This window comes from Bombina bombina, chromosome 6 (genome assembly GCF_027579735.1).
Source record: "Bombina bombina isolate aBomBom1 chromosome 6, aBomBom1.pri, whole genome shotgun sequence".
NCBI lineage: Eukaryota > Metazoa > Chordata > Amphibia > Anura > Bombinatoridae > Bombina > Bombina bombina.
Genome location: NC_069504.1, coordinates 701,305,966 through 701,333,515, shown reverse-complemented (window position 1 = coordinate 701,333,515; position 27,550 = coordinate 701,305,966). Strand labels below are relative to the sequence as shown.

General features: G+C 40.5%; 1 protein-coding gene across 2 annotated transcripts in view; it reads left to right on the top strand.

Moving 5' to 3' along the window:
* Nucleotides 1-27,550, top strand: part of NACC1 (nucleus accumbens associated 1) — a 101,870-nt gene that overhangs the window by 18,565 nt on the left and 55,755 nt on the right. For both annotated transcript variants that reach the window (XM_053717826.1, XM_053717827.1), the window contains exons 3-4: nucleotides 9,709-10,657; nucleotides 11,995-12,168. In XM_053717826.1, the coding sequence (XP_053573801.1) occupies nucleotides 9,805-10,657; nucleotides 11,995-12,168 (1,027 nt within the window). In that variant the 5' untranslated portion in view covers nucleotides 9,709-9,804. The remainder of the gene's footprint in view (nucleotides 1-9,708; nucleotides 10,658-11,994; nucleotides 12,169-27,550) is intronic.

Below are 27,550 nucleotides of genomic sequence, written 5' to 3'. Positions count from 1 at the left end.
TAAGAGTTCCATCGTTCAAAATGGAAACTATTCGAACCATCTTACCCATGATCCAAGAGGGTCAGTACATGACCACAGTGGATTTAAAGGATGCCTACCTTCACATACCGATTCACAAGGATCATTACCGGTATCTAAGATTTGCCTTCCTAAACAGGCATTACCAGTTTGTAGCTCTTCCCTTCGGGTTAGCTACGGCTCCAAGAATCTTTGCAAAGGTTCTGGGCTCTCTTCTGGCGGTACTAAGACCGCGAGGCATAGCGGTAGCTCCGTACCTAGACGACATTCTGATACAAGCGTCAAGTTTCCAAACTGCCAAGTCTCATACAGAGTTAGTTCTGGCATTTCTAAGGTCGCATGGGTGGAAGGTGAACGTAGAAAAGAGTTCTCTATTGCCACTCACAAGAGTTCCCTTTCTAGGGACTCTTATAGATTCTGTAGAAATGAAAATTTACCTGACGGAGGACAGGTTATCAAAACTTCTAAATGCTTGCCGTGTCCTTCATTCCATTCAACACCCGTCAGTGGCTCAGTGCATGGAGGTAATCGGCTTAATGGTAGCGGCAATGGACATAGTACCATTTGCACGCTTGCATCTCAGACAGTGGAATGGGGATTACTCAGATTTGTCCCCTCTGCTAAATCTGGATCAAGAGACCAGAGATTCTCTTCTATGGTGGCTTTCTCGGCCACATCTGTCCAGGGGGATGCCCTTCCGCAGGCCAGATTGGACGATTGTAACAACAGAAGCCAGCCTTCTAGGTTGGGGCGCAGTCTGGAATTCCCTGAAGGCTCAGGGATCATGGACTCAGGAGGAGAGACTCCTTCCAATAAACATTCTGGAATTAAGAGCAATTTTCAATGCTCTTCTGGCTTGGCCTCAGTTAGCAACTCTGAGGTTCATCAGAATTCAGTCGGACAACATCACGACTGTGGCTTACATCAACCGTCAAGGAGGAACAAGGAGTTCCCTAGCGATGATGGAAGTCTCAAAGATAATTCGCTGGGCAGAGTCTCACTCTTGCCACCTGTCAGCGATCCACATCCCAGGCGTGGAGAACTGGGAGGCGGATTTTCTAAGTCGCCAGACCTTTCATCCGGGGGAGTGGGAACTTCATCCGGAGGTGTTTGCCCAACTGCTTCATCATTGGGGCAAACCAGATCTGGATCTCATGGCGTCTCGCCAGAACGCAAAGCTTCCTTGTTACGGATCCAGGTCCAGGGACCCAGGAGCGGTGCTGATAGATGCTCTGACAGCACCTTGGGTCTTCAACATGGCTTATGTGTTTCCACCTTTCCCGATGCTTCCTCGATTGATTGCCAGGATCAGGAGAGAGCATCAGTGATTCTAATAGAGCCTGCGTGGCCACACAGGACCTGGTATGCAGATCTAGTGGACATGTCGTCCTGTCCACCATGGTCTCTGCCTCTGAGACAGGACCTTCTGATTCAGGGTCCTTTCAAACATCCAAATCTAATTTCTCTGAGGCTGACTGCATGGAGATTGAACGCTTGATTCTATCAAAGCGTGGATTCTCGGAGTCAGTGATTGATACCTTAATACAGGCTAGGAAACCTGTTACCAGGAAAATTTACCATAAAATATGGCGTAAATACTTATATTGGTGAGAATCCAAGAGTTACTCATGGAGTAAGGTTAGGATTCCTAGGATATTGTCTTTTCTACAAGAAGGTTTAGAAAAGGGTTTATCTGCTAGTTCGTTAAAGGGACAGATTTCAGCTCTGTCTATCCTTTTACACAAACGTCTGGCAGAAGTTCCAGACGTTCAGGCTTTTTGTCAGGCTTTGGGTAGGATTAAGCCTGTGTTTAAGACTGTTGCTCCGCCGTGGAGCTTAAACTTAGTTCTTAACGTTCTGCAGGGTTTTCCTTTTGAACCCCTTCATTCCATTGATATCAAGCTGTTATCTTGGAAAGTTCTGTTTTTAATGGCTATTTCCTCGGCTCGAAGAGTCTCTGAGTTATCAGCCTTACATTGTGATTCTCCTTATCTGATTTTTCATTCAGACAAGGTAGTTCTGCATACTAAACCTGGGTTCTTACCTAAGGTAGTCACTAACAAGAATATCAATCAAGAGATTGTTGTTCCATCATTGTGCCCTAACTTTTCTTCAAAGAAGGAACGACTTTTGCACAATCTGGACGTCGTCTGTGCCCTGAAATTTTATTTGCAGGCAACTTAAGATTTTCGTCAAAATTCTTCCCTGTTTGTCGTTTATTCTGAACAGAGGAGAGGTCAAAAAGCTTCGGCTACCTCTCTCTCTTTTTGGCTTCGTAGCATAATACGTTTAGCCTATGAGACTGCTGGACAGCAGCCTCCTGAAAGAATTACAGCTCATTCTACTAGAGCTGTGGCTTCCACTTGGGCCTTTAAGAATGAGGCCTCTGTTGAACTGATTTGCAAGGCTGCAACTTGGTCTTCACTTCACACTTTTTCAAAATTTTACAAATTTGACACTTTTGCTTCTTCGGAGGCTGTTTTTGGGAGAAAGGTTCTACAGGCAGTGGTTCCTTCCGTGTAAAGATCCTGCCTGTCCCTCCCGTCATCCGTGTACTTTTAGCTTTGGTATTGGTATCCCATAAGTAATGGATGACCCGTGGACTGACTACACTTAACAGGAGAAAATATAATTTATGCTTACCTGATAAATTCATTTCTCCTGTAGTGTAGTCAGTCCACGGCCCGCCCTGTTTTTACGGCAGGTCTAAATTTTAATTAAACTCCAGTCACCACTGCACCCTATAGTTTCTCCTTTCTCGTATGGTTTCGGTCGAATGACTGGATATGACGTAGAGGGGAGGAGCTATATAGCAGCTCTGCTTGGGTGATCCTCTTGCACTTCCTGTTAGGGAGGAGTTATAATCCCATAAGTAATGGATGACCCGTGGACTGACTACACTACAGGAGAAATGAATTTATCAGGTAAGCATAAATTATATTTTTTGGGTACAGTGTCCCTTTAAGCTATCCAAAGCAAAAATGAATTGCTTTATTCAACATAAATCGATTTATTATAAAATTGGCTTAAAGTTTAGCTGATTGGTCAGTAAAAGCAGATGGGTGGACTGCCTCTTAAATAAGTTCTAGGGAAAACAATGTACATATGTATGTTTGAATGTATATTCTTAATTGTTTTTCTCAGAGCTGCAGCATCTTGTATCATGTCCGTTTAAGAGTCAGAAGTTGTTCTCAAGCCAGGGGCATATCTGTTGTCCTGCTCTGATGTGATTTCATTGTTAGTGCATCTTTTAAATGTATCTGATCAGATATTGGTTGTGAGTATATGTTTTCTTGCACAGTGTATGGTTATTATATCTAAACAGATTCTGGCACATATGAATATATACAGTCATGTGAAAAAGAAAGTACACCCTCTTTGCAGTCTATGGTTTTACGTATAAGGACATAATAAAAACCACCTGGTCGTTAGCAGGTCTTAAAATTGGGTGAATACAACCTCAGATGAACAACACATGACAAATAAATCATGACACAGTGTAATATAACATCCTTACTGCTTACATAGGAATTAAGAGACTAAATATCAGCCAGGTGCTGTTAATCAAATGCCCTTGATTCACTGATCATCAGCAAGTGTGACCACCTCTATAAAAGTCAAAGATTTAGAAGTTTGCTGGTCTGGAACATTCACGTGTGTGATAACACAATGCCAAGGAGGAAAGACATCAGCAATGATCTAAGAAAAGCAATTTTTGCTGCCCATCAATCTGGGAAGGGTTATAAGGCCATTTCCAAACAATTTAAAGTCCATCATTCTACAGTGAGAAACAATATTAACAACTGGAAAACATTCAAGACAGTTGCCAATCTTCCCAGGAGTAGACGTCCCAGCAAATTCACCAGGTCAGACCGTGCAATGCTCAGAGTAATTGCTAAAAACCCCAAAAGTTAAATCTCAGACTCTACAGGCCTCAGTTAGCATGTTAAATGTTAAAGTTCATCACATTACAATTAGAAAAAAACTGAACAAGTATGGTTCATATGGAATGGTTGCCAGGAGAAAGCCTCATCTTCTCTCTAAAAAGAACATGGTAGAACGACTTAGGTTTGCAAAGTTGGATCTGAACAATGTCCTTTGGACAGACAAGACCAAAATGGAGATGTTTGGCAAAAACCAAATGTAGCATATCAGCACAAACAGCTTTACCAACTGTCAAGCACGGTGGTGGAGGGGTGATAATTTGGGCTTGTTTTGCAGCCACAGGACCTGGGCACCTCGACCATGAACTCTACTGTATACCAAAGTATTCTAAAGTCAAATGTTAGGCCATCTGTCTGACAGCTAAAGCTTGGCTGAAATTGGGTCATGCAACAGGACAACTATGTGAGAGACTGATAAAGTCATACAGAAAATGATTACTTCAAGTTATTGCTACTAAAGGTGGTTCTACAAGCTATTGAATTATAAGGTGTACTTAGTTTTTTCACACATGGCTTCCCCATTTTGGCTTCATTTTTGTTAAAATTAGGTAAATACAACCTCAGATGAACTACAACAACACATGACATATTACAACGTGTCATGATTTATTTAAAGGGACACTCAAGTCAAAATACATTTATGATTCAGAAAGATAATGCATTTTTAAGACACTTTCCAGTTTACTTCCATTATCAAATTTTGCAGTCTTTTTTTGATATGGACACTTTCTGGGGAGCAAAATCCTACTGAGCATATGTGCACAAGTTCACAGGGTATAAGAATACTAGTCTGTCATTGGCCGATGTCTGTCACATGATACAGGGGGCAGGAAAATGAGAGAGAATAAATTTGTCAGAAAAAAAATCTGCTTATTTGAAATTCAGATTAGGTACTAAACCATTGTCTTTTTATTATGTACTTGTTAATTATGTAATTCTACTGCATTGAGTGGTTTAAGACCTGCTAAGGACCAGATTATTGTTATTATGTCCTGATAAGTAAAACCATAGAATTCAAAGAAAGTGTACTTTTCTTTTTTCACATGTACATACACATATATATATATGTGTGTGTGTGTGTGTGTATATATATATATATATATCTATCTATCTAAGTCTCTGGACTAACACGGCTACTCCAATCAATGTGTATGTATGTATGTATATATATATATGTGTGTGTGTGTGTATATATATATATATATATATATATATATATATATATATATATATATATATATATATATATATATATATATATATATATATATATATATATATATATATATATATATAATCACAGCATATAAACTGTTCTTCCATCAGTTAATGAGATTATTCTGCTGTTCTAGTAATGAATACATACACACTGTGTATGTATGTATTCATTACTAGAACAGCAGAATAATCTAACTGATTGAAGTATAGTTTATATGCTGTGATTTTGTGTGGTATGAGATGTCTTAATGAGACACAGTGACAGCTATGCATAAATGCGGTCACTACAGGAACGGATGATGTTGTAGAGAGAGTGATGAATAGGTAATGACAAATCTGTAAATTGCATTATTTTGGCAACTTGCAGATGTTGCCACTGGAACTGATATAGTAGTAACAGGGGTGTGTGTAATCACATTGCTACTAGGTATTTCTGCTATAGGTTAAAGCACCAGTATGTGTGGATGGGTATACTATTTTATTTTTTTAGTTTAAATATAGTGATTGGGTTTTATGAGGTAAAACAGTAAATATTTTCTATTCCAAACGAGGGTGTGTGCTGCATGTAAGCCTTCTAGTGTTACCATTTGGTCACTACCATTCTGCAATGAAGTAAAAGTGACTGCTGTGCATTTGAAGTTACTAGAGGAATTGGTAGTGTTGCTACTAGCAATATGTGTAGAGTAATGATAAAGATGTAGAGACAGAAACATATGATTATTATAGTGACCATGAAGGAACTGGTGTGTGCTATGTGACAGCACTGTTTGTATATAGGGTCACTAAAGGAATAGTTATCCTCCATATGCTACTAGGAGTCAGAACAGTAGAGTAGAAATGATTGTTTATAGGAATAGTAGTAGCTCTACAGCAACTGGTTTGTAGGCTCAGTGACAACACTGTGTAAATGGGGTTAACACAGTAAGAATAGTTACATATAGTCATTATAGGAATACGAGTGGCCCTATTGAAACTAGCGTAGAGTTAGTGATTGCTGTTGATGTATATGGGGTAGTTACAGGAATAGCGTGTGTTGCTACAGGGCTCATTGGAGGTGTAGTGATGGCTGTATTTTTTGAGGGGGGTGGGGGACATAGAGGAATCGAGGAAGCAGACAGCCTTTTGTTGGGTCACTACTGTATGAGCAGAGGGAGGAGCAGCAGTACTGAGTACACACAAAGTGTTGTCTTCATAGAGGTGTGTTTGTGTTGGTATAAACGCTCCTTGTTTATATTTGCTTAGCTTACTGATAAGAGCAAGAGAAAAGGAGGTGTTTATGGGCATGTAAATAGTGTGCATTGTATACCTTTATGGGTCTGTTGTCTGTACTCACAGATGAGAATTACCTCTAGTCTTACAGGAAATTCTGTGAGCTACCCACAGTGAAATCGTTTTCCTCCTGCATAACCTCTTATGATAACTTCATACCATGTTTGCAACTCTGTTTCTTCACCCAATCATGTGTTGTTTTTTTGTTTGTTTTTTCCCCCTCAGATTCTCCTGTTGCCATCTCCCTGTTATCTCTTCTCTGACTCTCACTTTCCCTGGGCTCTGTGTGTTTGCTGTGTCTTTTCCTGTCCTGCCTTTTGTTTTGTTTTGCACTTGTATGTTACTCTGCTCTCTATGTCCTCCCTCACATACCACATAGGTACTTTTATAAATGATACATTACATTTTGGAAAACATGAATAATTAGGGAGAAAAGAACATGGCAAGTGACATGAATTTATAATATGAGCCATGATTCCATAGTAATATATCATTTTAAGACACTTTTTTTTAAAAGGACAATGAAGTCAAAATAACCTTTTATGATTCAGAAAGAGAAATTCAGTTTTTAGACACTTTCCAATTTACTTCCATTATCATGTTTTGCACAGTCTTTTTACTTCACTTTCTGGGGAACAAGATCCTACTGAGCATGTGCACAAGCTCACAGGGTATACGTATACTAGTCGGTAATTGTCTGAGTAGGTGTTAAATCATTGTCTTTTTATTATGCACTTGTTAATTATGCAATTCTACTGCATTGAGTGTTCCATTTAAATTTACTTTTGTTTCTTTGGTATCCTTTTGTTGAGAAGCATATGTACATATGGTCAACAAAATGCATTCACTATCTAATGATTGCGGCTACATAATTTATCTCTTTTCATTTGCTCACCAGATGTGTTCAGCTAGCTCCCAGTGGCCCCCTGCTGGTCTGCACCTGACATTAACCCCTTAGTGACCAGAGCACTTCTCAATTTTCTGACCGTTTAGGACCAGGGCTATTTTTACATTTTTGCAGTGTTTGTGTTTAACTGTAATTTTCCTCTTACTCATTTACTGTACCCACACACATTTATATACCATTTTCTCACAAAAATTAAATTGACTTTCTAACGATACCATTATTTTCATCATATCTTATAATTTACTATAAAAAAAATATAAAATATGGCAAAATTGAAAAAAACACACACTTTTTCTAAATTTGACCCCCAAAATCTGTTACACATCTACAACCACCAAAAAACACCCGTGCTAAATAGTTTCTAAATTTTGTCCTGAGTTTAGAAATACCCGATGTTTACATGTTCTTTGCTTTTTTTTTGCAAGTTATAGCGCAATAAATACAAGTAGCACTTTGTTGTTTCCAAACCATTTTTGTTTCTTCAAAATTAGCGATAGTTACATTGTAGCACTGATATCTGTCAGGAATCCCGGAATATCCCTAGACATGTGTATATAAAAAAATTTTTAGTAGACAACCCAAAGTATTGATCTACGCCCATTTTGATATATTTCATGCCAGCATTTCACCGCGAAATGCGATCAAATAAAAAAAAAAATTGTTCACTTTTTCACAAACTTTGGGTTTCTCATTGAAATTATTTACAAACAGCTTGTGCAATCATGGCACAAATGGTTGCAAATGCTTCTCTGGGATCCCCTTTGTTCAGAAATAGCAGACATATATGGCTTTGACATTGCTTTTTGGTAATTAGAAGGTTGCTAAATGCCGCTGCGCACCACACTTGTATTATGCCCAGCTGTGAAGGGCTTAATTAGGGAGCTTGTAGGGTTAATTTTAGCTGTAGTGTAGTAGACAACCCAAAGTATTGATCTAGGCCCATTTTGGTATTTTTCATGCCACAATTTCACCGCCAAATGCGATCAAATAATAATAAAAAAAAAATGTTCACTTTTTCAAATGCTTTAGGTTTCATACTGAAATTATTTGCCCAGCAATGAAGGGGTTAATTAGAGAGCTTGTAGGGATAATTTTAGCTTTATTGTAGAGATCAGCCTCCCACCTGACACATCCCACCCCGTGATCCCTCCCAAACAGCTCTCTTCCCTCCCCCACCCCACAATTGTCCCCGCCATCTTAAGTACTGGCAGAAAGTCTGCCAGTACAAAAATAAAAGGCCTTTTTTTTTTTAAATTCTTTTTAATTTAAATTCTGCCTTGTAGGATCCCCCAAACAGCTCTCTAACCCTCCCCCTCTCCCTATTTGCTGCCATCTTGGGTACTGGTAGCTGTCTTCCAGTACCCAGTTTGCCATATAATTAGCTTTTTAAAAAAAAAAAATAAAAAAAAAAAAATCAGTAGTGTAGCTGCCCCCCTCAATAACCTTCTCCCCCCCCCCCCCCCCAGTTCCCTAAGATAAGATTTTTGCCCCTCCTTCCCTTTACACTTTGTCCCATAGTGTAGCGCTCCCATGCACGCGCCCGCGCACGCAATCCTGCCCCCCTCTGCCGGATATCCTCCAGCGATGGTCGCCCCCGCCTCCCTGCAATGGCTCCTGCCCACCAACAATCGGCACCATCGCTGGCCGATGCAGAGAGGGCCACATAGTGTCTCTCTCTGCATCGGATGGTTAGTAAAGGGTATTGCACAATGCCTCAATGTTAAGGCATCACTGCAATAACCTGAAAGCGATCAGGATAGCTTCCACTGCTTGAGACCCCTGACGACGTACAGGGTATGTCATTGGTCGTTAACAACAGCTTTTTGTAGGACGTACCCTGTACCTCGTCGGTCATCGCTGAAAGAGGACCTGCAATTTTAAACAACTTTCCAATTTACTTCTATTATTTATTTATTTTTGTATCCATTGTTGGAAAGCATACCTATGTATGCTCATGCGCTGCGGATTGGTGGCTGCACATATATGCCTCGTTATTGGCTCACCTAGTGCATTGCTGTTTCTTCTTCAAAGTATACCAAGAGAATGAAGCAAATTTCATGTTCTTTAACTATGTGGTTAATCCCTTTGCAGGAGTTAAACACACAGAACATGTTATTGTTGTGCTATTGCTTTTATAGAAGATATTAGAGCATTTTCTTTTTGTACTTTTTATGTTCCTTTTATATAAATTTATTAAATGGATATTTATGTCCTAATATAGTTTATAAGAAATACTTTAATTGCATTATTTTTACATGTATTGCGTTTTTTTTGTAATATAAGCTCTACATCCCTATCTGTAAATAAAGTTGTGGTATCTAATTAGATTTCTCTTTATTTTTTTCTTTTCAGCCTCTGCACTCTCCCCTCTGTCCCTGTTCCCCCTCCCTTCTCTCCCCTTTTTTCCCCTCTCTTTCTTTGTTTCTTCTTCTGTTTTCTTTCTTCAGCATGTCTCAAACTCTGCAGATGGAGATCCCTAACTTTGGCAACAGCATCCTGGAATGTTTGAATGAGCAGCGCCTCCAGGGGCTGTATTGTGATGTTTCTGTGGTTGTCCGAGGCCACCAGTTCAAAGCCCATCGAGCTGTTTTGGCAGCCAGTAGTTCCTACTTCAGAGATCTGTTTCACAACAGCAAGAATCCGGTAGTGGAGTTGCCTGGATCTGTCCAACCCCAGTCTTTCCAACAGATTTTAAGCTTTTGTTACACGGGGAGGCTTAGCATGAATGTGGGAGATCAGTTTCTACTCATGTATACTGCTGGCTTCTTACAGATCCAAGAAATTATGGAGAAGGGAACAGAATTCTTTTTGAAGGTCAGCTCTCCTAGCTGTGACTCCCAGGGCCTCCATCCCGAGGAGACTCCTAGCTCTGAACCACCAAGCCCAGCAGCAGTCGCAGCAGTGGCAGCAGCTGCAGCCTCTCTTTCATCCTCATCTTCCTCATCTTCTTCCAGAGCGCCAAGAGTGAAAACTGAGAACCAGGAGTCTGAAGCAGTACAGTGCACTCCAGTGGCCAAGAGACTGTGGGAGGGTGGGCAGAAGGAAGCAGGTGGAGGAGGCAGGAAGGTGGCACGTTTTTCACAAGGAGGTGGTGGAAGTGCACCATCAGCATCAGTGGTGCCACCTGGATCAGAAAGGACAAGCCCAGGGACTTCCAGTGCTTATACAAGTGACAGCCCTGGATCTTATCATAATGAGGAAGATGAAGAGGAGGAAGTGGGAGAAGATGGGACTGAGGAACAGTACAGGCAAATCTGTAACATGTATACCATGTACAGCATGATGAATGTCAACCAAACTGGTAAGATCCTCAGCATGTATGGGATATTATAGTGTGTATGCATGAATATCTATGATCATGTGACTGGGTGTGGCACATACCATGAGTGCAGAGGGTTATTCTGTGTTGGGCTATAGCATGAGAATGTGATGGTGAAGGGTTTTACTTGTGCTGTCTTGTTATGGGATCATGTGATTGTGTGATGCTGCATAATTCAATATATGTTACAGTTTGTGGGAGACAGCTTGAGCTACGTTTTTATTGGACTTTGCATGAGTGATTAACGTTGTCTAGGTTTATGGGATATGCATTTAATATGTGAACATGAGACACTGCATGGTATTTAATTTCACCTCATATAATGTATGTGTTTAAGTATATATGATCCTGTAACTGAGACAATGGGGTTTTGCAAGAGTGTGGGGTGCATTGTTTATATTCAGACCTCACAAATCTCAGAAACCATGGAGCTCTTAAAAATGTACTTCTGATACCTAACTATTTTGTCTATTTTGACATTTATCTATTGATAAATTCCTTTCCTGGCTGGCTACTGAAAAGTATGTTGTTTCCTAAGTTTCATATACATTTGTCAACCTTTGGTATATATATAATCACGTGCGTGTATATGTTGGAAAACAGAATAATTTAATATCTAGCTAAATTGCATACTCTTTATCCAAAGGTTCTTTCATCTGGGTTTGTATGTATTTGTATAGCTGCTGGTGTGGAACTATGTATGGTCTAGAAACACTGCATCTTTAAATATGGTGATACAAAGGTCCTTCAAGATACGTGTGTGATTGACAGGTGTGGGCTATTCATGATTTAGACATAATTGTGTGAGTATACATAATAAGCGAAATTGCAACTAAGTGCAAAATACTGAACGAGTTTAAGAGATACTTCAAAATTGTATGTATTCCTATAACTGTGTGGAATACTGTACTACATAGTACATGCCAAAGTCATGCTCTCTAGGATTCTGAAGAAGTATACATGATGTGATTTGGTGTAAGATACTATTAGGGTATATATGGTCATATTTATTAATGTGATTATCAAGTTAAAAAATGTGTAGAAGTTTGCAGGTGTTTTATGATGTTCTTTAGGTGTATTTAAGCATAAATTGATCAGTGTAACAGTTGGTTCCCTCTGTAGACAATTATGGGCCTGTGGGTATGGCCCTAATTTTATAAACAATGTCACTGTGTCTATGCTTTTCTTGTGCCAGTCTGATAAGTCTGTTTGTTTACATGATGAATGTTCTCACCTCTTGGTTATTTGTCTTTCTGTTTTTCATTGTGTTAGGCTCTCTAGGGGCTACTGTACTATATTTTTTTTCCTCCCCATTCCAGCAGAGAAAGTGGAGGCTCTCCCGGATCCTGTTTTCTCGGATTCTCGGAATCGAGTACGTGTTAGGCAGGACCTGGCCACACTTCCGGCAGAGCTAATCAGTCAAATTGGAAATCGCTGCCACCCCAAACTTTATGAGGAGGGGGACCCCACTGAGAAAATAGAGTTGGTGACAGGTACTATATCTTACTAAATTTAATATAATCCTTTTGTTCAATATCTTCCTTTTATCTGGATGAATAGACTTAATATATCATAATCCTCACACTAGTGAAAGGTTTCATCTTCCACAGCTTATATTTGCTGAAGTAATTGTCACTGTGTAGCGATAGGGAGAGATTTGAATTCCAATAGCTTTCGCTCTGTGTAACCCAGCACTAGGAATGAATGTGCCATAACCCTTTTTTTTCTAGTAATGTGTAACAATGTAGTGGAAAGGACCATTTTATGTGTCACTTGCATTAAGGGTTAGGCTCTTTCCCACAGCTTATCTTGTCTCTTTTGTCTTCCTTCTTTCTATGTCACCTTCACCCTTAAAGTGAAGGTAAACTTTGATGAATGAAAGCCCGGTTTTTAAAAATACTATTAAAAACAGGGGCACTTTCATTCATCAAAGTTTAGAAAGCAGCCGTTTTGATTAAAAACGTAACTTTTTGTTTTTTTCACAGACAGAGCAGCTTCCCTCACCCGGAGATCCTCTCTTCACACGTCATCAATGACTAATCCGGCTTCCTCCAATCACGGCATGGCCTCAGGCAATGACTCCCCTGGGGGGAAAGCCGTGATTGGAGGAAGCCAGATTAGTCATTGATGACGTGTGAAGAGAGGATCTCCGGGTGGGGGAAGCTGCTCTGGCTGTAAAAAAAAAAAACAAAGGTAAGTTTTTAATCAAAACGGCTGCTTTCTAAACTTTGATGAATGAAAGTGCCCCTGTTTTTAATAGTATTTTTAAAAAAACGGACATAAAACCCAAAATTGATCTTTCATGATTTAGAGAATACAATTTTAAACATTCCAATTTACTTCTATTATTTAATTTGCTACCAATCGGCAGCTACTGAGCCTGTTTGGATTTGCTTTTCAACAAAGGATATCAAGAAAATGAAACAAATTAGATAAAATATGTAAATTGCAAAGTTGTTTAAAATTGAATGCTTGTTATCTAAATCATGAAAGGAAAAAAAAATTGGGTTTCATGTCCCTTTAAGCCCTTAGTGACCACAGCACTGCCCTAGTTTAGAAAGCCAGAGTTGGCTACTCTGTTGTTTCTTTTTCAAAGGTCTCTGTGAAGAACTGTCTTCTCGTACCTTGTAACTGTCTGCATGCCGGACAGAGGAGCAGGTAATTGCTTTTTCTTCCAGTTGGGGAGAACATGCACTTATTTATTGGGACATAGATAATCCTGTGTTATGGGTTACACTTGGGCATGAAGCAGGCTTTTAAAAAGAAAGGGTAAAATGTTTTTATTAGGTTTTTTTTTCTGACACATATTTACTTGATAAAGCAATACAAGTTTGAACTTAAAGTAAGGCTGAATTTCTTTCATGTAATTGGCAAGAGTCCATGAGCTAGTGACGTATGGGATATACAATCCTACCAGGTGGGGCAAAGTTTCCCAAACCTCAAAATGCCTATAAATAAACCCCTCACCACACCCACAATTCAGTTTTACAAACTTTGCCTCCTATGTGCTAAGATTTCTACGTTGATATGCACTTCTCAGCATTGTTGAAGCTCGATTCCTCTCAGAGTACAGTGAATGTCAGAGGGATGTGAAGGGAGTATCACTTATTGAATACAATGATTTCCCTAACGGGGGTCTATTTCATAGGTTCTCTGTTATCGGTCGTAGAGATTCATCTCTTACCTCCCTTTTCAGATCGACGATATACTCTCAATTTACCATTACCTCTACTGATAACTGTTTTAGTACTGGTTTGGCTATCTGCTATATGTGAATGGGTGTCTTTTGGTAAGTATGTTTTTTATTACTTAAGACACCTCAGCTATGATTTGGCACTTTATGCATTTATATAAAGTTCTAAATATATGTATTGTACTTATATTTGCCTTTATTTCTTAACTGGGGTTTAGTCTTTTTTTCAATTGACTACTTTCTTGCAAATTGCGGGCGGTATTAATCCCGCGGGTGCGTCAAATGCTAAACTTTATTGCGTCATTCTTGGCGCGAAAAATAAGTCTGACGCAACTTCGTCATTTCCTTTCACACGGTTGCGTCATTAGTGACACGAGTGTGTCATTTCCGGTTATTTTTGGCTCCAAAAAAGTTTTACGTTGTGCGTCATACTTGGTGCCAAACTTTTTCATTATTTCAATACCCCATTGATGTTTGCCTCTTGCCTTTTTTCTCTATCAGAGGGCTATGCTATTTGCATTTTTTCCCATTCCTGAAACTGTCATATAAGGAAATAGATAATTTTGCTTTATATGTTGTTTTTTCTCTTACATTTTGCATGATGTCTCAATCTGATCCTGCCTCAGAAGTTTCTGCTGGAAGCTTTTGGTTCTACCAAAGCTAAGTGCATTTGTTGTAAAATTGTAGAAATTATTTCGCCAAATGTAATTTGTAATAGTTGTCATGAACACTTTTACATGCAGATAGTGTATCCATCAGTAATGGTACATTGCCAGTTGCAGTTCCTTCAACTTCTACTGTGCATTATATACCTGTAAATTTTAAAGAATTTGTTTCTGATTCTATCCTGAAGGCTTTGTCTGCATTTCCACCTTCTAATAAAAGTAAAAGGTCTTTTAAAACTTCTCATTTAGTTGATGAAATTTCAAATGACCAACAACATAATAATTTATCCTCCTCTGATGAGGATCTATCTTATACAGAAGGTCCTTCCTCAGACATTGACACTGACAAATCTACTTATTTATTTAAAATAGAGTATATGCGTTCTTTATTAAAAGAAGTGTTAATTACTTTGGATATTGAGGTAACCAGTCCTCTTGACGTTCAGTCTAATAAACGTTTAAATGCTGTTTCTTCTGTTATGTGTGATCAGTCCACGGGTCATCATTACTTCTGGGATATAACTCCTCCCCAACAGGAAATGCAAGAGGATTCACCCAGCAGAGCTGATATAGCTCCTCCCCTCTACGTCAGTCCCAGTCATTCTCTTGCACCCAACGACTAGATAGGATGTGTGAGAGGACTATGGTGATTATACTTAGTTTTTATGACTTCAATCAAAAGTTTGTTATTTTACAATAGCACCGGAGCGTGTTATTACTTCTCTGGCAGAGTTTGAAGAAGAATCTACCAGAGTTTTTTTACTATGATTTTAACCGGAGTAGTTAAGATCATATTGCTGTTCTCGGCCATCTGAGGGAGGTAAAGGCTTCAGATCAGGGGACAGCGGGCAGATGAATCTGCATTGAGGTATGTAGCAGTTTTTATTTTCTGAATGGAATTGATGAGAAAATCCTGCTATACCGTTATAATGACATGTATGTATACACTTCAGTATTCTGGGAATGGTATTTCACCGGAACTACTCTGTTAAAGGTCACTAATCCTTTTAATAAATATTATCATGTTAAACGTTTTTGCTGGAATGTAGAATCGTTTACATTGCTGAGGTACTGAGTGAATATATGTTTGGGCATTATTTTCCACTTGGCAGTTGTCTGCTTTAAATTGTGACAGTTTCGTTTCTCCTCACTGCTGTGTGTGAGAGGGAGGGGCCGTTTTTGGCGCTCTTTTGCTACGCATCAAAAATTTCCAGTCAGCTACTATTATATTTCTTGCATGATCCGGTTCACTGACAGATCTCAGGGGTCTTCAAACTTCTTTGAAGGGAGGTACATTCTCTCAGCAGAGCTGAGAGAATTTTATATTGACTGTGAATAAATACGTTACTCTATAATTTTTTATGTCAAATTTAGTTATTGTTATTTACTAATGGGAACAAACCTTTGCTAAAAGTTGGGTTATTTTAAAGTCGATGCTATAACTGTTTTTCAGTTCATTATCTCAACTGTCATTTAATCGTTTAAGTACCTCTTTGAGGCACAGTACGTTTTTGCTAAAAAAGATTATAACCAGGTTGCAAGTTATTGCTAGTGTGTTAAACATGTCTGACTCAGAGGAAGATATCTGTGTCATTTGTTCCAATGCCAAGGTGGAGCCCAATAGAAATTTATGTACTAACTGTATTGATGCTACTTTAAATAAAAGTCAATCTGTACAATGTGAACAAATTTCACCAAACTGCGAGGGGAGAGTTATGCCGACTAACTCGCCTCACGCGGCAGTACCTGCATCTCCCGCCCGGGAGGTGCGTGATATTATGGCGCCTAATACATCTGGGCGGCCATTACAGATAACATTACATGATATGGCTACTGTTATGACTGAAGTTTTGTCTAAATTACCAGAACTAAGAGGCAAGCGTGATCACTCTGGGGTGAGAACAGAGTGCGCTGACAATACTAGGGCCATGTCTGATACTGCGTCACAGCTTGCAGAGCATGAGGACGGAGAGCTTCATTCTGTGGGTGACGGTTCTGATCCAAACAGATTGGATTCAGATATTTCAAATTTTAAATTTAAATTGGAGAACCTCCGTGTATTACTAGGGGAGGTCTTAGCGGCTCTCAATGATTGTAACACCGTTGCAATACCAGAGAAACTGTGTAGGTTGGATAAATACTTTGCGGTACCGGGCGAGTACTGACGTTTTTCCTATACCTAAGAGATTAACTGAAATTGTTACTAAGGAGTGGGATAGACCCGGTGTGCCGTTCTCACCCCCTCCAATATTTAGAAAGATGTTTCCAATAGACGCCACCACTCGGGACTTATGGCAAACGGTCCCTAAGGTGGAGGGAGCAGTTTCTACTTTAGCTAAGCGTACCACTATCCCGGTGGAGGATAGCTGTGCTTTTTCAGATCCAATGGATAAAAAATTAGAGGGTTACCTTAAGAAAATGTTTGTTCAACAAGGTTTTATATTGCAACCCCTTGCATGTATCGCGCCGATTACGGCTGCGGCAGCATTTTGGATTGAGTCTCTGGAAGAGAACCTTAGTTCATCTACGCTAGACGATATTATGGACAGGCTTAGAGTCCTTAAACTAGCTAATTCATTCATTTCGGAGGCCGTAGTACATTTAACCAAACTTACGGCTAAGAACTCTGGATTCGCCATACAGGCACGTAGAGCACTGTGGCTAAAATCCTGGTCAGCTGATGTTACTTCTAAGTCCAAATTACTTAATATACCTTTCAAGGGGCAGTCTTTATTTGGGCCCGGTTTGAAAGAAATTATCGCTGACATTACAGGAGGTAAGGGCCACGCCCTACCTCAAGACAAAGCCAAAGCTAAGGCTAGACAGTCTAATTTTCGTCCCTTTTGGAATTTCAAAACAGGAGCAGCGTCAACCTCCACTGCACCAAAACAGGAAGGAGCTGTTGCTCGTTACAGGCAAGGCTGGAAACCTAACCAGTCCTGGAATAAGGGCAAACAGGCTAGGAAACCTGCTGCTGCCCCAAAGACAGCATGAATCGAGAGCCCCCGATCCGGGACCGGATCTAGTGGGGGGCAGACTTTCTCTCTTCGCCCAGGCCTGGGCAAGAGATGTTCAGGATCCCTGGGCGCTGGAGATCATATCTCAGGGATACCTTCTAGACTTCAAATTATCTCCACCAAAAGGGAGATTTCATCTGTCAAGGTTGTCAACAAACCAGATAAAGAAAGAAGCGTTTCTACGCTGTGTACAAGATCTGTTATTAATGGGAGTGATCCATCCAGTTCCACGGTCGGAACAAGGACAAGGGTTCTACTCAAACCTGTTTGTGGTTCCCAAAAAAGAGGGAACTTTCAGGCCAATCTTAGATTTAAAGATTCTAAACAAATTCCTAAGAGTTCCATCGTTCAAAATGGAAACTATTCGGACAATCTTACCTATGATCCAAAGGGGTCAGTACATGACCACAGTGGATTTAAAAGATGCTTACCTTCACATACCGATTCACAAAGATCATCAACGGTATCTACGGTTTGCCTTCCTAGACAGGCACTACCAGTTTGTAGCTCTTCCATTCGGATTGGCTACGGCCCCAAGAATCTTCACAAAGGTTCTGGGTGCCCTTCTAGCGGTACTAAGACCGCGAGGGATTTCGGTAGCTCCGTACCTAGACGACATTCTAATACAAGCTTCAAGCTTTCAAACTGCCAAGTCTCATACAGAGTTAGTTCTGGCATTTCTAAGGTCGCATGGATGGAAAGTGAACGAAAAGAAGAGTTCTCTTTTTCCTCTCACAAGAGTTCCATTCTTGGGGACTCTTATAGATTCTGTAGAAATGAAGATTTACCTGACAGAAGACAGGTTAACAAAGCTTCAAGATGCATGCCGTGTCCTTCATTCCATTCAACACCCGTCAGTAGCTCAATGCATGGAGGTGATCGGCTTAATGGTAGCGGCAATGGACATAGTACCTTTTGCACGCCTACACCTCAGACCGCTGCAATTGTGCATGCTAAGTCAGTGGAATGGGGATTACTCAGATTTGTCCCCTACCCTGAATCTGAATCAAGAGACCAGAAATTCTCTTCTATGGTGGCTTTATCGGCCACACCTGTCCAGGGGGATGCCATTCAGCAGGCCAGACTGGACAATCGTAACAACAGACGCCAGCCTGCTAGGTTGGGGCGCTGTCTGGAATTCTCTGAAGACTCAGGGATTATGGAATCAGGAGGAGAGTCTCCTTCCAATAAACATTCTGGAATTGAGGGCAGTTCTCAATGCCCTTCTGGCTTGGCCCCAATTAACAACTCAGGGGTTCATCAGGTTTCAGTCGGACAATATCACGACTGTAGCTTACATCAACCATCAGGGAGGGACAAGAAGCTCCCTAGCAATGATGGAAGTATCAAAGATAATTCGCTGGGCAGAGTCTCACTCTTGCCATCTGTCAGCAATCCACATCCCGGGAGTGGAGAACTGGGAGGCGGATTTCTTGAGTCGCCAGACTTTTCATCCGGGAGAGTGGGAACTTCATCCGGAGATCTTTGCCCAAATACTTCGACGTTGGGGCAAACCAGAGATAGATCTCATGGCGTCTCGCCAGAACGCCAAACTTCCTCACTACGGGTCCAGATCCAGGGATCCGGGAGCGGTTCTGATAGATGCTTTGACAGCACCTTGGAACTTCGGGATGGCTTATGTGTTTCCACCCTTCCCGCTGCTTCCTCGATTGATTGCGAAAATCAAACAGGAGAGAGCATCAGTGATTCTAATAGCGCCTGCATGGCCACGCAGGACTTGGTATGCAGATCTAGTGGACATGTCATCCTGTCCACCTTGGTCTCTACCTCTAAGACAGGACCTTCTGATACAGGGTCCATTCAAACATCAAAATCTAACTTCTCTGAAACTGACTGCTTGGAAATTGAACGCTTGATTTTATCAAAGCGTGGTTTTTCTGAGTCGGTTATTGATACCCTGATCCAGGCTAGGAAGCCTGTTACCAGAAAGATTTACCATAAAATATGGCGCAAATACCTATACTGGTGCGAATCCAAACGTTACTCCTGGAGTAAGGTTAGGATTCCTAGGATATTGTCTTTTCTACAAGAAGGTTTAGAAAAGGGGTTTATCGGCTAGTTCTTTAAAGGGACAGATTTCAGCTCTGTCCATCTTGTTACACAGGCGTCTGTCAGAAAATCCAGACGTCCAGGCCTTTTGTCAGGCTTTAGCTAGGATCAAGCCTGTGTTTAAAGCCGTTGCTCCGCCATGGAGTTTAAACTTAGTTCTTAACGTTTTACAAGGTGTTCCATTTGAACCCCTTCATTCCATTGATATAAAATTGTTATCTTGGAAAGTTCTGTTTTTAATGGCTATTTCCTCGGCTCGAAGAGTCTCTGAGTTATCAGCATTACATTGTGATTCTCCTTATCTGATTTTTCACTCAGATAAGGTAGTTCTGCGTACTAAACCTGGGTTCTTACCTAAGGTAGTTACTAACAGGAATATCAATCAAGAGATTGTCGTTCCATCCTTGTGTCCAAATCCTTCTTCAAAGAAGGAACGTCTTCTACACAATCTGGATGTAGTTCGTGCCCTCAAGTTCTACTTACAGGCAACTAAAGATTTTCGCCAAACTTCTTCCCTGTTTGTCGTTTACTCTGGACAGAGGAGAGGTCAAAAAGCTTCTACTACCTCTCTCTCGTTTTGGCTTCGTAGCATAATACGTTTAGCCTATGAGACTGCTGGACAGCAGCCTCCTGAAAGAATTACAGCTCACTCCACTAGAGCTGTGGCTTCCACTTGGGCCTTTAAGAATGAGGCCTCTGTTGAACAGATTTGCAAGGCTGCAACTTGGTCTTCGCTTCATACTTTTTCCAAATTTTACAAATTTGACACTTTTGCTTCTTCGGAGGCTATTTTTGGGAGAAAGGTTCTTCAGGCAGTGGTTCCTTCTGTATAATGAGCCTGCCTATCCCTCCCGTCATCCGTGTACTTTTGCTTTGGTATTGGTATCCCAGAAGTAATGATGACCCGTGGACTGATCACACATAACAGAAGAAAACATAATTTATGCTTACCTGATAAATTCCTTTCTTCTGTTGTGTGATCAGTCCACGGCCCGCCCTGTTTTTAAGGCAGGTAAATATCTTTTAAATTATACTCCAGTCACCACTTCACCCTTGGTTACTCCTTTCTCGTTGATTCTTGGTCGAATGACTGGGACTGACGTAGAGGGGGAGGAGCTATATCAGCTCTGCTGGGTGAATCCTCTTGCATTTCCTGTTGGGGAGGAGTTATATCCCAGAAGTAATGATGACCCGTGGACTGATCACACAACAGAAGAAAGGAATTTATCAGGTAAGCATAAATTATGTTTTTTAAACCTCCTGTGGTTTCTCCAGGGGTGTTTCCTATTCCTGAGGCTATTTCTGATATGATTTCTAAGGAATGGAATAAGCCAGGTACTTCTTTTATTCCTTCTTCAAGGTTTAAAAAATTGTATCCTTTACCAGCAAAATCTATAGAGTTTTGGGAAAAAATCCCCAAAGTTGATGGGGCTATTTCTACTCTTGCTAAACGTACCACTATTCCTATGGAAGATAGTACTTCTTTTAAGGATCCTTTAGATAGGAAGCTTGAATCTTATCTAAGGAAGGCCTATTTATATTCAGGTCATCTTTTCAGACCTTCAATTTCTTTGGCTGATGTTGCTGCTGCATCAACTTTCTGGTTGGAGAATTTAGCGCAACAGGAATTGGATTCTGAATTATCTAGCATTATTCGCTTACTGCAATATGCTAATCATTTTATTTGTTATGCCATTTTTGATATTATCAAAATTGATGTTAGATCCATGTCTTTAGCTATATTAGCTAGAAGAGCTTTATGGCTTTAATCTTGGAATGCTGATATGACATCTAAATCTAGATTACTATCTCTTTCTTTCCAAGGTAATAATTTACTTGGTTCTCAGTTGGATTCTATTATTTCAACTGTCAGTGGGGGAAAGGGAGTTTTTCTGCCTCAGGATAAAAAACCTAAGGGTAAATCTAAGGCTTCTAACCGTTTTCTTTCCTTTCGTCAGAATAAGGAACAAAAACTCAATCCTCCCCCCAAGGAATCTGCTTCCAATTGGAAGCCTTCCTCAAATTGGAATAAATCCAAGCCATTTAGGAAACCAAAGTCAGCCCCTAAGTTCGCATGAAGGTGCGGCCCTCATTCCAACTCAGCTGGTAGGGGGCAGATTAAGGTTTTTCAAGGATATTTGGATAAAATCTGTCCAAAATCAATGGATTCAGAGCATTGTCTGAATCAACTAGTGTTGTTTCTTCGGAAACATGGTTGGAGGATCAATTTACCAAAAAGTTTCTTGATTCCTCAGACAAGGGTCACCTTTTTAGGCTTCCAGATAGATTTAGTGTCCGTGACTCTGTCTCTAACAGACAAGAGACGTTTAAAATTGGTTGCAGCCTGCCGGCACCTTCAGTCTCATTCATTCCCTTCAGTGGCTATGTGCATAGAAGTTTTAGGTCTCATGACTGCAGCATCGGACACGAACCCCTTTGCTCGTTTTCACATGAGATCTTACAGCTTTTTATGCTGAAACAATGGTGCAGGGATTATACATAGATATCACAATTAATATCCTTAAATCCCAATGTACGACACTCTCTGACGTGGTGGATAGATCACCATTGTTTAGTTCAAGGGGCTTCTTTTGTTTGGCCAACCTGGACTGTGATCACAACAGATGCGAGTCTTTCAGGTTGGGGAGCTGTTTGGGGATCTCTGACAGCACGAGGGGATTGGAAATCTCAAGAGGCTAGATTACCAATAAATATTTTAGAACTCCGTGCAATTCTCAGAACTCTTCAGTTTTGGCCTCTGTTAACCCCTTAACGACAGACGACGTATGCCATACGTCCTAAAAAAAAAAGCACTTAACGACCGAGGACCTATGGCATACGTCGTCGGTTAAACAGAGCACTGGAAGCGATCGAAATGGCTTCCAGCTGCTCTAACAGTATTGCAGGCTTGCCTTGAGGTCTAGGCATTCTGCAATACTGTTCCCGAGTGCCGGGACCGGATTGATCACTCCCCCACGTGGAGCCCGGCAGTGTTTCAGAGCATCGGAAGCGATCGGACACGCTTCCGATGCTCTGCTTGTGTGCTAAGTGCCTCGGTGGGTCGAGGCACTTAGTTAGTTATAAAATAAAAGTAAAAATGTTTTAAAAAAAAAAAAAACGTATAAAATAAAAAAAATCCTAAAATAGCCCCTCCCCCTTCACTAGGCATCCAAGATGGCGATGCCCAGTGCATCATGGGGCCTCTGGGGGTGTCCCTAGCCTGCATCATCATAGGGGCAAGCTAGGGTCACCCAATCTGAGCCTCCCACCCAAAAACAAAATAATAATAATAAAATACCCCATTTGTCTGATCATGTCAATATTTGTAAATATTGACTATGATCAGTGTGGATCTCCCTCCCTCTCCTCACTTGCCATTTTGTTGGAGAGAGAGAGAGACCTGTATTTAGCAGAGAGAGAGATTTATTTCTTTTATTTGTTAAAAAATATAGAACCAAAGGCTCTTTTCAGAGCCATTAACCCCTAGCTTGCCAGTGATCACTATATATCACTGGCAGTAGCATAGGTGCACTTTTTTTTTGCTGCATTTTGCTGTCTGTGCATTTTTTTAGGGGTTAATTTTGTTGTTGTAATTTTTTAAAAACCCAAAGGCTCTTTTCAGAAACATTTAGTTAATTTAATTTAATTTTCAGAGCCATTAACCCCTAGCTTGCCAGTGATCGCTATAAATCACTGGCAGTAGCATAGCTGTACTTTTTTGCTAGTTAATTTAGTTAATTAATTTAGTTAATTTAATTTTTTTTAGTAATTGTTTTCTGTGACAGATACAAAAATGTCACAGAAAAGATATAGTGCTGAGGAGGCGTATGCCATCCTTGCGTCAGAGTCAGATGCCTCTATTTCTGACTCAGACCCCAATTTTGACCCTGCCATGTGCTCAGATACATCACTAGATGCAGTCTCAACTGATAGTGATGTATCTGTGGCTGCTAGCCCCCCTGCCAGAAGGAGGCGTGTTGCTGCCATTGCTGCTGAAGAGTGGGTAACGCCTCATCTCCAGAGGCCAGATATCCCACCCTTCACAGCAAATGCTGGCATAAATATAGATGTGGCAGGTTTTAGCCCCCAGCAGTTTCTGGAAGTGTTTCTGGGCGATGATATATTGGGGAACATTGTCGCCCAAACTAATTTATATGCCCATCAGTTCCGTGCTGCAAAGCCTGGAACATATTTGGCAAAGCAGCAATGGGCCCCCATCAATGTGCCCCCATCAATGTGCCAGAATTCAAAAAATTCTGGGCATTGACTATGCTGATGGGCATCATAAAGAAACCCTCCATTCGCTCCTACTGGAGTAGTAGCCCCATCTGCTCTACCCCCATTTTCTCCCAGACTATGTCGAGGAAGAGGTATGAAATGATTCTGCATTTCATGCACTTCAGCGACAACAGCCTGTGCCCCCCTAGGGAGCTTCCCCAATTTGACAGGCTGTATAAAATCCCACTTTTCTGCCAGGTTTGCAGAGGCTTATACACCTGGAAGGAATATATGCGTTGATGAATCCCTAATGAAGTATAAGGGAAGGCTGGGATTCAAGCAGTATATTCCTTCCAAACGCTCCAGATATGGGGTAAAGGTGTATAAGCTCTGTGACAGCGAGACTGGGTATACTCAGGCCTTCCGGGTGTATGAGGGAAAAGATAGCCACCTTGACCCTCCAGGTTGCCCAGAACATATGGGAACCACTGGCAAGATTGTCTGGGACCTGATATTACCCCTAATGAACAAAGGGTATCACTTGTACTTAGACAATTTTTATACAAGTGTCCTTTTGTTCAAGCTACTGTATTGCTTTGATACAGTAGCTTGCGGTACAATTAAAAAGAACCGCGCAGGTTTCCCAGGACAACTTGTATGCACCCGGCTATGAAGGGGGGAGACCTCAGCTCTGCGCCAAGAGGAGCTGTTGGCACTTAAGTACAGAGACAAGAAGGATGTATACCTTCTTACCACCATCCACACAGAGAGGACGGTGGCGGTTTCTGTACGTGGCAGAGCTGAGATCATAAGGAAGCCAGTGTGCATCAAGTCTTATAACCGGCATATGGGTGGGGTTGATCTGGCTGATCAGCTGCTGCAGCCCTACCTAATTATGCGGAAGACAAGGGCCTGGTACAAAAAGGTTGCAATTTACCTAATGCAGATTGCAACCCACAACGCTTTTTTGTTGTTCAAAAAAGCAAACCCCAGAGTTAAAAAAACTTTTTTACAGTTTCAGCTCCAGATTATTACTGGGATTTTGTACCATGATGCACCTGCTCCCCGGGCGGTGATGGGAGAGAGCAGAGTTGGGGCTACTCATTTTATTTTTAAAATCCCCCCCTACTGCCGCAAAGCAGAAACCACAAAAAAAATGCAGAGTCTGTACCAAGAGGGGGAAGAGAAGGGACACCATATATCACTGTCCTGATTGCCCTGGACAGCCTGCACTCTGCATTGGAGACTGCTTCAAGCGGTACCATACAATGGTCAATTTTTTAAAAAAATAAATACATTTGGTGTTATATATATAAATATTATTTTTTTGTTATGTTTACTGTTAGATGGTTTTTTTTTTTTTTTTTTTTTACTTTTACTGTGCCAGATTTTTACATTTCACTACTCTATTTTTTCTAAAATTGGGCCTGTTATTTTTTTTAACCAAAACCCTGTCAAACCTATGCATGGGGGACATAGGTGTTCTCAAGGTTGCCTTGCAAAAAACAACCTGAAGTATGTTTTTGTAATAACTTACAACAGTCTCTCCTAAATCATAGTCAAAAAGCAATGGTGTCTGTAAAAATGAAAATTGAAAAATAACCACCATACACTTTCTCCAATTTTTTGGGCTAAAACGGTTTGCTTCAAAGGCATCAAAGCACACCATATACAATACCTAGGGGTGTCAACATTTAAAAATATACACTTTCATGGCAATAAATAAAAGTGGGGTATGCAATAGGCCACAAACTAAAGATAGGCCTATCAGAAGAAATACTCTCATTGTTAATAACTAAAATCACAAGTCATAAAATTGTAACATAACCTTCCCAAAATCCTGGCAAACCTATGCATGCGGGGCATAGGTGTACTCAGGGTGCCTTGCAGAAAACAACCTGAAGTATTCTTTTGCAATAACTTACAACAGTCTCTCCTAAATCATAGTCAAAAAGCAATGTGTCTGTAAAAATGAAAATTGAAAAATAACCACCATACACTTTCTCCAATTTTTTGGGCTAAAACGGTTGCTTCAAAGGCATCAAAGCACACCATATACAATACCTTGGGGTGTCAACTTTTCAAATATATGCACATTCATGGAAAACAAATAAATTGGGGTATGTTAAAAGACCCCCCAAAAAGACGATAGGCAAAGAAAATATGTTAAATGTGAAAAAAAATCACAAATGCATGTCAGACATTTGGCATTGCACCCCCCAAACAAGCCACCAAACCTATGCATAGGTGGTATCACTGAACTCAGGAGATGTTGGTGACCACATATTGGTGTCTTCTTTGGTAGTAACACATAACAGGAGCTGTGAATCCATGTCTAAAGTACAATGTATGTGAACAATAACACAAAAATATGAATGCCCAATAGTTTGACAAAGACTAGTGGTTAAATTAGTGCATGGAAAGTGTTAAAATACCTGCATTTGAAATACCCTAGGAAGTCTACTTTTCAAAAATATATGGTTTGATTGAGGTAAATTACATTGTCCGGCTTCAGAAATGTCTTAAATAGGACATGGGTGCATGGGATGTGAAAATTCAAAGTGGAAAAAATGGAATGGGCTTCCTAAAAATAAGGCCTTTTAGCCCCCAGAGAACCCAACACACCTATACATGGGTGGTATCACTGTACTCAGGAGAGGTTGTTGAACACATATTGAGGTGTTTTTTGGCAGTAACACATAACAGGTACTGAAAATCCATGCCTAAAGTACAATGTGTGTGAAAAATAACACAAAAAAATGACTACCCAAAAGTTTGACAAAGACTGGTGGTTGAATTAGTGCATGGAAAGTGTTAAAATATCAGCATTTGAAAACCCTAGGGTGTCTACTTTTCAAAAATATATGGTTTGATGGGGGTAAATTCCATTGGCCAGCTTCAGAAATGTCCCAAATAGGACATGGGTGCATGATGACCGATGTGAAAATTCCAAGTTGAAAAACTGGAATGCGCTACCTAAAAATAAGGCCATTTAGCCCCCAGAGAACCCGACACACCTATACATAGGTGGTATCACTGTACTCAGGAGATGTTGTTGAACACATATTGAGGTGGTTTTTGGCAGTAACACATAACAGGAACTGAAAATCCATGCCTAAAGTACAATGTGTGTGAAAAATAACACAAAAAAATGACTACCCAAAAGTTTGACAAAGACTGGTGGTTGAATTAGTGCATGGAAAGTGTTAAAATATCAGCATTTGAGAAACCCTAGGGTGTCTACTTTTCAAAAATATATGGTTTGATGGGGGTAAATTCCATTGGCCAGCTTCAGAAATGTCCCAAATAGGACATGGGTGCATGATGACCAATGTGAAAATTCCATGTTGAAAAACTGGAATGCGCTACCTAAAAATAAGGCCATTTAGCCCCCAGAGAACCCGACACACCTATACATAGGTGGTATCACTGTACTCAGGAGATGTTGTTGAACACATATTGAGGTGGTTTTTGGCAGTAACACATAACAGGAACTGAAAATCCATAGCTAAAATACGTGTGTGAAAAATAACACAAAAAAATTACTACCCAAAAGTTTGACAAAGACTGGTGGTTGAATTAGTGCATGGAAAGTGTTAAAATATCAGCATTTGAAAAACCCTAGGGTGTCTACTTTTCAAAAATATATGGTTTGATGGGGGTAAATTCCATTGGCCAGCTTCAGAAATGTCCCAAATGGGACATGGGTGCA